Source organism: Elgaria multicarinata, chromosome 5 (genome assembly GCF_023053635.1).
Source record: "Elgaria multicarinata webbii isolate HBS135686 ecotype San Diego chromosome 5, rElgMul1.1.pri, whole genome shotgun sequence".
NCBI lineage: Eukaryota > Metazoa > Chordata > Lepidosauria > Squamata > Anguidae > Elgaria > Elgaria multicarinata.
Window position 1 is genome coordinate 60189771 of NC_086175.1, and position 13505 is coordinate 60203275.

The 13505-nt window shown below is 41.0% G+C and overlaps 1 protein-coding gene across 1 annotated transcript in view; it reads left to right on the plus strand.

The window, feature by feature from the left end:
• The first annotated feature begins 4998 nt into the window (after positions 1-4998).
• Positions 4999-13505, plus strand: part of POLA1 (DNA polymerase alpha 1, catalytic subunit) — a 244401-nt gene continuing 235894 nt past the window's right edge. Inside the window, exons 1-6 of the mRNA XM_063126490.1 lie at positions 4999-5167; positions 8849-8946; positions 9220-9316; positions 10097-10177; positions 12953-13068; positions 13274-13336. Coding sequence (XP_062982560.1) covers positions 5116-5167; positions 8849-8946; positions 9220-9316; positions 10097-10177; positions 12953-13068; positions 13274-13336 — 507 coding nt within the window. The 5' untranslated portion in view covers positions 4999-5115. The remainder of the gene's footprint in view (positions 5168-8848; positions 8947-9219; positions 9317-10096; positions 10178-12952; positions 13069-13273; positions 13337-13505) is intronic.

Consider the following 13505-nt stretch of genomic DNA (forward strand, 5'->3'; position numbering starts at 1 on the left):
TGTGTTTTACCTGAAAGAAGTGGACAAAGGTTGTGCCAAGCTGTTCTGTATGACTGTCCCAACAAGGTTTAAAGATCATGTCAGCATAATCTGCTAGTGATAAGGCTATTTACAATAGGATGACCCAAGTTTGCTGGCAGGTTTTCTCCTTCTCAAGCCTATGCACAGACTAAGATATGGGGAAAATCAACTGAGATTTCACTGGAGTTATACGTCAGGGAGAATTAGCATGCTTATTTGGACTAAGGAGCAGTAAATAATAAATACTTAAGACTTACTTTTGTACAAACAAGTTTAGGACAAGGATGAAAAGGCTATTGTTTAAATTGCACTGGAACTGTGGCAACAGTTTCTATTTGAAAAATAAACCATATTCTTGGCTAAGATTCTAGTGTTGACTGAATGACAAAACATTCTTGTGCATTGATAAGAACAGCGTAGTATGTCTGGTTCAAAATCCCAATGTCTTATTTTTTTTACACAAAAATAATTAAAATGCCTGTGCATGAGCCTGGGTTGTTGTGTCAATGCATATGTGGTTAGAATGGAGTGCAATGACTGATGCAGCAGCACAATGTTACAGACTCTGTCTGTAAGACTGTAGTCCTAAGCATACTTACTAGGAAGTTAGGCCCACTGAATCCAATGAGACCTTTTAGTAGTAGTAGTAGTAGTAGTAACAACAACAACAACAACAACAACAACAATAATATTTATTTCTTACCAGCCTCTCTCTTTGGATTAAGGTGGGGAACAACATTAGGGTGACCATATTTTGGAAACCAAAAAGGAAGACAACATAGTCGGCCCCCAAGGGGGCGTGTCCAGCACCAAGGGGACGTGCCCACCCGAACATAGCCTTGGTCACATGTCTGATTTTACAGCACACATTTAAGACAAATCTGTTCTACATAACATCTTAATGTTAAAATCATTGAAATAAAGAACAAGTGAGAGATTCAATGTATCTGAAATTAACTTCACTCACTCCTACTTTTGTAGGTTTTGCTGTACTTTGAAGTGGCTGTTATACTCTCTTTGTTATATTCTCCCCTTCCCTCAAATATCTTTTCTGACTGTATCTTCACTCATTGCAAGCTGCTGTTGTTGTTAACAGGGTTTGCTACTGGCCGGCCGGATGTCTGGCTTTTTTTAATTTCAATTTTTTTAAAAAAGCTTGTGTATAATTGCCACAAGTTTCTCTACTCTAACATTAGGGTGGGTGTTGTGGCAGTGAACACTACTTTGCCCATTCACACTTCTCACTTATATACATTAGCTTCTCAAGGCTTGTGTGTTGGCACCACAACATTAGTACAACAATCTCTACCTATAAAGCGGAAAGTATGTGTGTGTCACGTATGTCCTGGATTGTTTACCCCAGTGGTTCCCAAACTTTTTCAGGTAATCGCCCCCTTGGTTCCACAAACTCATGCCCAGTGCCCCTTACCCTACACTATAAAAATCATTATTCAGAATAGTGGTTTTCAATGTCCCACTAAGGAAGATAATAACAATAAAATTCAAAATAGTAACAATTAATGGAATATTTATTCCAAAGCACCCGCCGCAGGCTTGCAGAGGGAGGGAGGGAAAAGAGAGCGAACACCTCTGTTTTGCAGCCGGCGTGGCAGGGCACACCAAGCAGGGTATGTCTCTTCATTAGTGTTTTGGTGCTTTTGAAATATTTCAATTCACCATTAAAAGGACTCTTCTTAAATAGTATTAATATATGTGTGGATTCTTCCCCTATATGGCTTAGGACCAAACTACCTACTCCCATAAAAGTATCCCTGGGTTTTAAGACCTTCTGGAGAGGCGCTTCTCAGAAAAGACCACCTCAAGCGCCCCCCTGCTGCTTCCTTGCCTCTTAATGCACCCCTATGCAATCCCACCACCCCCAAGGGGGCAATACCACCCACTTTAGGAACCACTGGTTTACCCGCTTCCACATATGGTATTGCCTTAATGCTGTTCACCCAGACAGGTCTTCGTGTACATAGATCAGAAAAAAAATCTAAAAACATGAATTTGGGTGTTTTAAGTATTTTTAAAGAATTTTAAAAAACAACCTAGGTTTATGCCTACAATTCCCAGCATGCCTTGGGTAGAACTCCCATGAGTCTTCTCTTGCCACCAAACTGTGAGCTTTATCACACCAGCATTAGACTGGGCAATCACTGTGAATTGCATGCAAAGGACTCAGAAGTTTTCCACCTTATAATCTGCTTTGATTGTGAAGTACTCCCATGCATCCTGCCTTAATTGTGCTATAAAGCCAAAAGATTTGCTGTATTTAGCCCCTACTTTTTGAGCGTATCTTCCGAGCCACCGCTGGGGCACAGGAGCAGGATTTTAAAGAAATGCTTACATCTGCGTAAGCTTTAAAGATAAAGACACCAAAATTGGCACAGTAATAGATATTAGGGAGAGCTTTAAGCATACCAAATTTGAATTGAATTGGGTAATCCGTTGATTTTTTATGATTTTTTTTACATTTCCCCCCTTAAACTTACTTCCTGGTATGCAAAGGATTGCCGTCGCCCAGTAGCAAAACAACAACAACAACCGTGCAAGCTTAGCGCTACGGGGATAATCCGAGGGAAGCAGGTACGTGGGATGAAGCTCTATGACTTATGGTCATGAACAGTACAAATTGCTATTATTCCTTCACTACATTCCATAAATAACATTTCTTCAGCAGGAGATATTGAAAATTGCTTTATGTTATTAATGCTAATCATCAACCTGAGCAACGCCATACACATCAGCTAGTACAATATAAATCGAATACATAAAATTAATTAAAAGAGCATATAAAACCAATACAATATTAAAATAACAATCAGGACATCTTAAAATTCTTAGGTTTAAAATTCATCTGGGTAGGCCTACTGGAAGAGACTAGTCTTTATAGCTATCTTAAACTCAGAGAGAGTGTTGACAAATGTTCTCTGGTAAGCCATTACAGTCTTGGGGCGACAGAAGAAAAGGTCCTCTGGGTAACAGTTGTCAGCCTAGTTTTGGCTGATTGAAGTAAGTTCTCCTGAGAGGACCAAGAGTGTAGTAAACTTGTAAACTTGTTTAGCCAGAGTTAGGGAACCTGTGGTCATCTGTACAGTGGTGCCAAACTAGATATGCTATATGTATGAATGCATTTAATGTATCTGGTTTTTAAAACTTAGCTAGCAAAATGCAGGGATGAGCAGAATTGGGGAACATGGGGATGGGGGTTTATCCCACAGATAAAAATAATCTTCCTGAAGGTGCTATTTGCACTTGGAAGCAAGGACACTGGCTTACTGTTTTCAGTGGCTAACTTTCCTTTCCTTTTCTTATATTGTTGAGCAGTTCACAAAAATTAAAAACCATTAAAAAAATTATACAAATTGCAAAACTATTTACATAAAAACATAAAATAGATATCACACACACAGGCTGGGTTCACACAACACAATAACCCAGCCAAGGTGGGTTGTTGCTGAACTGTGGGTTACCATGTTGTCTCAATGCAGTACATTTTCTGCAGGGAAAGTTGTAGTACTTTTATCAGTCTAAACATGCATAGGATTGCACTTATCACCTCTAGGTAATTGACCACGGTGGCTACATAACCACGGTTTAAACACTCTTGCTAACCATTTGCTGCAAAAGGGTTAGTGGCCTAACCATGGCTTAGCATATCGTCTGAACAGGCCCAAAGTTGTGCAAAAATCAAACCAATAAAAATTCCACCTACACCAAGCAGGATGTAAAACTTTGAAAACAGTTTGAAAACTGTATATTCAATGTGTCCTGTGCCTCAACAGCTGTCATTACTGTTATAAACTGTTATAAAGCAGTAGTATAGATCCTGCCCTGGACTCAACTAAAAACCACACAACATCAAGGAAAAATAAATGGGGTAAAATTCCAAATGTACATTTAAGATTTACATTTAAAATAAAAGATTCAAAACCATTCACTGCATAAGAGTAATACTGGTAAGTCCATAAATGTGTACGAATGGATGATAGTATATGTACAAATCAGGTTGCCTGCTTTTAGCATTGGGGTAGGAGACGAGAAAATAGCCCTGGGCGGAGAGGAAAGGAATTTGGAATGGCAGAGGGATGAAGTAAGGAGGATACATTACCAATTACTACAGCCTTCTCCAACCTAGTGCTCTCTTGATGTGTTGGACTACAACTCCCAGCATCCCCTGGAAAACCCTGCTATCTAAAGGATGCTGGGAGTTGTAGTCTAGCATATTTGGGGGCAGCAGGTTGAGGAAGGCTGATTTACGACGCAATCCTATGCATGTTTAGGTGGGAAAACAAGTCCTTCAACTCCCTGCATTCCCCAGCAAGCATTGCTGGGAGTTGTAGTGCTTTTTATGGTCTAAACACACGCGTAGGATTGCGCTTTTACTGTATCGCCTCTGGATAATCGACCAATTTTATCACACTTCAGTTTCAATTACCGACGTCCCCGCTTTATACATGATGGATTAACGTTTTCCTATGTTAAACTAGCTATGACATGCAATGTTACATGTAAAGAATTAGCTATTCCATTATTGATTGAAGGCGTCTCAGTAACTTCAAGCTCGCACGCTTCCGCAGCCCACAATTGTTGTTTTAACTGGATATTGTTGTTTTTATGCTTTTGATGGTTTTAAATTTTTGTACATTTGTTTTTCATGTTCATTGTTTTTAACTTTTGTAAACCGCCCAGAGAGCTTTGGCAATGGGGTGGTATATAAATGTAATAAATAAATAAATTCTTCGTTCCGCAATCCCCCGTCCGTATCTCATTTTGCTCTATTCTGAATGCGCGAAACTACAAAGACACGGTGTAGTTTTCCGCCGCAGCCGCGCGCACGATTTTCCCCGCCCAGAAACAGCTCGGCCACTCTTTACTCTTCCTCTTCGACCCTGAAGCGGAATAGGAAGGACGGATATCGTTTCCGCGGCCCCTGATTGGCTGTGCGTCTGGCCGGGGCACTTGGGTCTCTTTTCTCGCGCCACTTTCAGGCGCTTTGGCGCGAGAGCGTGAAGTTGCGGGCCTGTTGCGGGCGCTCGGCAGGCGTCCTCCTCTTCCTTTGCACTCCCCTCCCCACTTTTTGACCGCGCCATGGATTTGAGCGAGTGCCCGCGCGACGGGGCTGATGATGGTTGCCATGGAGGTTAGAGAACGAGCGCGAGGCAGAGCGCAGGGCTGCGGGGAAGGGGCCGAACTAGGTGGCTCCTGCGAAAGGGAAGCTGCGGGGAGGGGGAAGAGGGCTTGGAGGAGCCAGGTAAGCATGGAGTCGGGCGACAGAAGCTGAAGCACGCAGAGGACAGAGGCTGGCAGTAGACAGAGAGTCATTCTTCCTTAGGAAGCCCGTGGAATTGGGACCTGGGTTCAGCAGGGATGAAATAGTGATGGTGACCATAACAGGCTTGCTCAGAAAACATAATAAATATCCTGCCGGTAGTCTCGCAATCTCCCCCCCCCCCAAATCTCTGAGGCAGGACTAATGGTTATTTATTTAGGATACGATCCTATGCTTGTTTAGACAGAAAAAAGTCCTACAACTCCCAGCATTCCCCAGCCGGCCATGCCTTGTAGGACGTTTTTGGGGGGTCTAAACAGGCATAGGATTGCATCCTTAGAGGATTTATAACCCGTTTTTCTTCATGAGTCTGAAAGTGACTCGAAGAGTAACCTTGCAGATATCTACCCAGAAGTAAGTCCCATTGATTTTAGTGAGGCTTACTCCCTGCTAAGCTTAGCAATAAAGAATGCTAATAAGGGATTTCTGATGCTAAGCCATCCTCTAAAATTCTTCGTACCTTTTCTGTATGGTGCACCCTTTGTGGTGCCGTCCCATACATGTTTGTAGGGAAGTAAGACTAGCTTCTGTGGGGCTTGCTGTCAGGTTCAAGGCTTACAGCCTTAAATATTTTTTTCCTTCCTGTGATTCCTTTGCTTTCATTTGAGTGCCAGCAAAGATTCAGATTGCCATTCCTCATAAATAAGTCATTCTGATGAAAACTGGCAAAGATCATTAGAAACTCATTCACTATTACTGGTGGCGCCAGGGCAATTCCAGCATATGAATGACAACTACGTTAAATGCGCCTTTAAAAGACTGAGGACAGCAGCCAATGTAACATTGCTCTTTGGGAAGCTGGGTAGAGTCAGGATAGTTGTTGAAACCTCTGACAGGTAGACAGCTATGCTAATCAATCAGATCAGTTGGGTCAGTCATCCTCACAGGAGTACAGTGAAGGAAGATTGAAATAAGAAAATGTTGCTGCTGCTCACTTCTCTCCAAGGCTACAGAACTTCTCCCCTCTATAAGTTAAAAAGGAAAAAGAAAAAAGACTTCTGATTTGCAGCTGGGAGGTGGGGCAGTGTTTGAGTGTCAGTTGTGTTAAATGCATTATTATTATTATTATTATTATTTATTTATATAGCACCATCAATGTACATGGTGCTGTACAGAGTAAAACAATAAATAGCAGGACCCTGCCGCATAGGCAGTAATCAAAGTGGAAAATTGTTTTCCTCTTCTGAAAATGTGTCTGGGTTATCAGAATAGCGAAGCCTTGCAACTAAGCCCATCAAAGTTATTGTTAACACTTACCTGAGAGAAATCCCCATTGAACATACTTCTGAGTAAGATGCATGGAATTCCATTATAATTGACTCACAAAAAAATATTTGCACATTGACTATGGTAGTCATTTGAGGCACATTGATGGACACAAATCAAAGGAAAAAAGGCATAACTATTCTGCAGTTGCCAGAAGCTTTCTAGTCTGATAACCTGGAGATAATCTTACCACAGACAATCAGGGCTGCAGTAGTGTCATTTTTTACACTTTTTAAAAGTTGGCAGTAATACTTGGGGCATTAGATGACAAAATATCTTGAGCTTTCACTCTTGGTATAGAAGGTGTGTCCACCCTATGTCCTATCCTCAGCTGCTTGACAAGGTATGACAATAAGGTTGTCTTCCTCATGCTATGGTGAGATGATACATTTTTAGTAATGGAATGACAGAGTTAGTAGCATGAGGGGGCACAGTGGAGGGGGGAAATTGCCAAAGTCAAGTAGGGGCAGCTTGTGGAATTAGAGCTTCTCAGGACATCTCCCCTCTGCATCCTCCCATGTTGCATTTCAAGCGTTTAAAGCCTGAGAGTTCTCCTTCCCCAAGAGACACTTTCATAGGGCACAGGAGCCTGCATTGGGGAGGAAGGGCAGGAAAGTATGTTGCATGGGTACACTTGCTCCCATAATGTTTGAATGCAACCCACAGTTCAAATCCTAAGAAATAAAAATGAAGGCAAAACAACATGCTCAGTTTAGTATGCCCAGGGAGCATAAGAGAGAGAAGTTTTTTCATATGTATAGACATTAGCAAAAAGTTAATTACAAATGTAAAACTGTCCAGTTTGGCTGTTTTATGCTTTGGTTATGTTAATTTTATGATAAAAGGCATCTTAGGAAATTGAAAATATTTTGTGGAAAAATATAGCAGCAGTAAATCGTGTATAGATTTTTTTCTGCACCACATATTTGCAACATCTACTTCCCTCTGGTTGCTTTAACTCAAGAAACATGTTGGGAGATCCAATCATGGATATCTTGTGTTGCATCTAATGTAATGCTAGATCTCTTGAGTACAGGTAATCACTTTCTCTCTAGTAATAGCGTTTTGGCAATTTCCCCTTCCTTTTTTGTTCCTTTAGAATAAATCTAGATTACATGGCATTTATAATGATTGTACTGTATTGTAGCTGTGGAAGACTCTTGTAAGTTAAATAGGTATTTGTGCCCTTTCAGGTTCTTTTCCTCATCTCTAAAGATAACAGTTGTGGTCACTGACACTGGTTGGTGAGTTGGTGAATGAAGACGTAAAGGAAAAAGTGGTTCTCATTAATTTTGATTGGTTCTATGCAGGAAAAGCTATTGGTGAATTGTAACTTATACAATTGCACATTTAAATTGGGCATTTGGAACCTCCGTACTTTGAGGCTTTCCTGCTGGCCATGCCTTCATCTCTTCACCATTCTCCCTTCTCTTTGAGTCTTTCTTTACCCTTTTTAATTTTTGTGTGTTTCTTTTTCTTTTCTGGAGCACCTCAGAGTTCTTGGGATTCCCTGGAAGTCTTCTTCAATGACTGGTACTTTCTGTGGGACTTTCGAGTTCTTGTCCGTAATTGTTAGCTCCTACAGCCATAGCAGCCATTGGGTTTTTGATTTTTCTGCCACTCCTGCTGGTGCTTCTCACTTGTCTATGATTAACCATCCTTAATACAGTTAAAAACTATTAATTACATTTTTAATGAATGAATATCTGATGTGGGGCAGGAATTAAAAGTTTGAATTTCTGAAAGTGCTATTCTTTCTTACTTCTGAGTAGATATGCATTGGCTTGGGTTTTAGGTTGCTATCTGAACGTACTGCTCATGCTTACTTCTGCATAATTCAATAATGCTTTTGTTTGAACACACATATGTTGACTTGGATTTTTTCTCTTTGATTTTAGGATGCCATTTATGTGTTGGATGTCGACATAGCATAAGTTACTTACTTTTTGGGGGTGGATTGTACTGTGCTTTTTGGAGTGGCAATTGTTCTTGAGTTGAGGTTGCACGGAGGAAATACTTTGCCTTTGCCGCCCAATCCCAAGACCTTTCTCAGATTGGAATTTGGCCCTTGTGCTGAAAAGTTTCTTACTCCGATTTATAATCCTTATCTTTTATTGTTAATAGCATTTGGTTATCAAAGTATTCTGTTAATATTTCTGCATGTGCCTGTTATGAGTTAACAAATATTACACATCTCAGAAACAACTGATTCTGCAAATCTTACAGCTTCACGTTCACGCCGTGAGAAAAAATCTAAAAAAGGGAGAGAGGAAGCACTGGAACGTTTGAAAAAGGCAAAGGCTGGTGAGAAAATCAAATATGAGGTAATTAAAAGAATATTTGGTTTTCAGTTCTTTGTATTTTTAGCAGCTTGAGATTGTACCATGGGGAAGTGGTTCTCCATGTTGTGCTCTGTGTGTGTGTGTGAGTGAAAGGGAATTACATTTACTGAATGTAATTAGGTTTTCTGATATTAGAATATCTCTGTCTAAATAGAAGTCCTAATAATGCTTGAGTGTTTTGTGTGAGTGTTTTTGTATATTCTCTGGTCCATCTAAAAAAGATGTGTAGCTACAATTGTTACACTCTTGTTGCAGGTTGAGAAGTTCACAAGTGTTTATGATGAAATTGATGAAGAGCAATACTCTAAGATTGTCAGAGAACGCCAAGATGATGACTGGATTGTGGATGATGGTTTGTGAAATGGATTAAATTTTTCATTCTTATTTCTGGGCTGATACTAAAACAGTCCTTTTATTAGATTGCTGGTGATTTGGTTTAGAGAAACGTCACTCTTCGTTAAATTAAACAGACATTCCATAGTGTTTGTCTAATCCACATGTGAGACACCTGTGGGTGGCATGTGGCCCTCAATTCACGGGTCTCTGCTGAGGCCCACCATTACCCTAGTGTCTACCAATCTCTTCCTGCCACTGCTGCTGCTGAATTTTTCTGCTCCCTCCTTGGGCTGGGAAAGCTTTCCTTTCCTCCTAGTGGTGCTCTAACTTGCCATACTCCATTGTTTCTTTGTCAGATTCTTGACAGTGAAACAATGGAGTTTAATGGACTGCAGTGGGAAAAGACGCTCTGATCTGCCATACTCTGTGGCTCCCGTCTTAAGGATCTGAGAGAGAAGCCATGGACTAAATTGGTCTAGAGCAGCTCGCACTCCTCTCTAGGGGAACAAAGCCTTCTTTGCTCAGGGAGGACAAAGGTAAGGGGAGAGTCCCAAATCTTGTCCACTGCTAGCTCAGGCTCTGCCCACCGCCATCTCTGACTATGCCCACTGCCAACCTATGGCCAAGGGGCAAAAAGATTGTCCATCCCAGTCTAATCCCTTCTGCATATAAAGGAACTTATTAGATGAAGGCTAATAAATAAATGTCACTAGGAACAACAGTGTTTTAAGACTTTCTTTTTGAATTGAAGAGATAGTTCTGCTTCGTTGTAAAGTGTGACACTTCCTCTGCACAGATGGAGTTGGTTACGTAGAAGACGGCAGGGAGATTTTTGATGAAGATTTGGAAGATGATGCTCTTGATTCCGACAAGAAAAGTGAGTGAAGTTTTTTTCCAGCAACTTCCCTGAAGTTTTAAATGTGAATGCATAAAATTTGACTGAAACAGATACAGTGGGTGAGTTTGGATGATTGCAGGGAGGGAACCTGATGTTCAGTGCGACAGAGAGGGATCATGCCCACTCTTCTGTCTCTACTGCACGTTGTAGGGAGTAGGATGGATATGACTCCCCACCCTGGCCACATTGTGCATGGGTTAGGATATGCCAACTCTGTGCTGCAGCGTGGGGACTAATGCAAATAGTGGGGATGGTGGGGAGGGGGAGAATAGAATAATCTATTACGTCACAAAACCAGCGAGGATGCGGGGAGCAGCCATGCTGGTAGCGTCACTTCTTGTGATCATCCAAACCCAGTCAGTAATTCTTTAAAAAGTGACACATTTTTATATTGCAGATGCAAGAAGTGGCAGTTCGCAGAGTTGGCTGGGAGCATAAGTTTTTTGTGTTTTGTCCTGTTCATAGCATTGGTTCTCATGTTAATTTATAATCTGCCTGGCATTAGCTCTTCATGGCTTCTAGTAATTGGAGTGGTTTCACTTTTGCCAATGTAGTAAAGTTTGCAGAGCTTTTGTGAGAAATTGGCTTCATTTACACAAAACACCAACCTCTTCCATCACAGCCCTGAGGAGAGATTGTAAACATCCACTTTTCTGTTCCAGAGTAAGCAAAGTTCAGTATGTTTGCCAAGTGGTTTTCTTTTTGTCATGTCAAGAATAATTGGACATATTATTTACTAGGGCTGCACTGAATATGCAGGGGCAAAATTTTCAACATGAGGCTTTTGTGGGAAGGATGAATCTTTTTCAAAAAACACCCAAAATTTGCTTTTTATGTCCTGGTGCACTGCTGTTTGCTTTTCCAAATGGCTGCACACTATTGTAAACTAGCTTGTATTGTAGGAACAGAACAAGTAAGTCAGGAGTTCTTGCATTTAATGCTAATTTGGAGTGTATTCAACAAAGACAACTATGGTGGCTCTTTTTAAATACATCTTTGTGGACTTTATTCAATGTATGCATTAAAGATGGTGTTGTAAACTACTATATATACAAACAGTCTTTAATCTGCTACTGCAAGTCATTCCTCTGTATAAGCTTGTGATGGGTTGTATGTTGGCTTTGTGGAGGGAGCTGCTGCATGCAAACAGCTCCCTTTATAGAGCAATCTATGTGGTTTGGTCTTTACATAATATTCAAAAGAATTCTAGGGCTGAAATCCTGTACCCACTTATCTGGGAGTAAGGCCCATTAAATTCAGTGTGACTTGCTTCTGAGTAGACACTGTAGGATTGCACTGAATGCCACTTTTCAGTTGGAGCTTTTAAGATGACTTGACAGTGACAGGTCGTGAAGCTGATTCTTTGTCTAGCCATTAGTGGAAATAAACCATCATTTTAAATGATGTAGATCACAAGCTGAATATGAGCCAACAGTGCGATATGGCTGCAAGAAAGGCAAATGCTATTTTGGGCTGCATTAATAGAAGTATAGCTTCCAAATCACGTGAGGTACTGGTTCCTCTCTATTCGGCCCTGGTTAGGCCTCATCTAGAGTATTGCGTCCAGTTCTGGGCTCCACAATTCAAGAAGGACGCAGACAAGCTGGAGCGTGTTCAGAAGAGGGCAACGAGGATGATCAGAGGTCTAGAAACAAAGCCCTATGAAGAGAGACTGAAAGAACTGGGCATGTTTAGCCTGGAGAAGAGAAGATTGAGGGGAGACATGATAGCAGTCTTCAAATACTTAAAAGGTTGTCACACAGAGGAGGGCCAGGATCTCTTCTCGATCCTCCCAGAGTGCAGGACACGGAATAACGGGCTCAAGTTAAAGGAAGCCAGATTCCGGCTGGACATCAGGAAAAACTTCCTGACTGTTAGAGCAGTGCGACGGTGGAATCAGCTACCTAGGGAGGTTGTGGGCTCTCCCACACTAGAGGCATTCAAGAGGCAGCTGGACAACCATCTGTCAGGGATGCTTTAGGGTGGATTCCTGCATTGAGCAGGGGGTTGGACTCGATGGCCTTGTAGGCCCCTTCCAACTCTGCTATTCTATGATTCTATGATTCTATGAAATATTGAACTGCTTCTGTCATTATTAATAGGGTTAGTTCAGATGTGGTGCAAAACTGCAGTTTCACATTACAAGAACAAGCCTAACCTCCCTTCAGATTTGTGGCTGTAAGGAGGAGTTCAAGCGTTCATCTAAAACACTTCTGTTTTAAATTAAGTGCAGCTTGCTGTGTCGCCAAACTTGGAAAAAGTATGGTTACCATTAACTATGATAAGTAGTAATAAACCAACTTACTTCAGGGCATTTTCACTAGTGGTAGTTAAGACTGACCACAGTTTATGTTTTGGATGACACACTAAACTCGGGTTAATCTAAAGTGGAAGTGAAAGCTTCGAATCTTCTTGCAGAAGAGGAGATGGGAGCATGCAAATCCAGGGAAAGGCTAAGCTTGTGACTCACAGCCATGGGGCTTTTCATACATCACAGCAGAATTTGGCAGCAAAGAGTGGATTAATCAACCCATGATTGGTGGGGACATGCCCTGCATGTGAGCTGCTCCCAATTTTCAGAATCAATGTTAGTATTATGTCTGAACGTGGAGCCTTTGGGATGTTTCTGGGCTAAGCAACCTATGATCTACTGCTGAATGCCACTGTGATGTGTGAACCAGGTCACTGACTTTCAGTTAAGGTAACTAATAAATAGATTTTTCATAAGGTACCACTGATACGTTATTTTGGTAGGAAGAAGAGATGCAACTTCCACAAATGACAAGAGAAATGTGAAGAAGGCTATGGTATCAAAACCAAAGACTATTAAATCTATGTTTATGGCCAGTACTGGGAAGAAAAATGCTGATGTAAGTTATTTTATGCAAAATATATATCTACTGAATTTAGATAAAATTCTATTTTTATACACCTCAAGTCTTATATTCAGTCTTGTCTGCTGCTTCTCTTTACTTTTCTGAAAATGACTGCTTATGTTTCATTGTAAAAGTTGGTTTGTTGATCTTTAAAAGCTTTCTTCTGAAGCTGACTAAGCACAACCACCTCATTTTACAGAAAGCTGTTGACCTGTCTAAGGATGATTTGCTAGGCGACATTTTGCAAGATCTGAATGCTGAGGTAGGAATTAATGTGTGATTTATTTATTTTTATTTCTAAGATATATGAATCACCCTATAGCTAACAGTTGTCAGCACAATGTATAATAAAACACAATTAGGCCCTTTCTACACCTAAGGATTATCCCAGGCAAATGGAGAGATTGTCCCCGCCTGCTCCTGGGATCTCC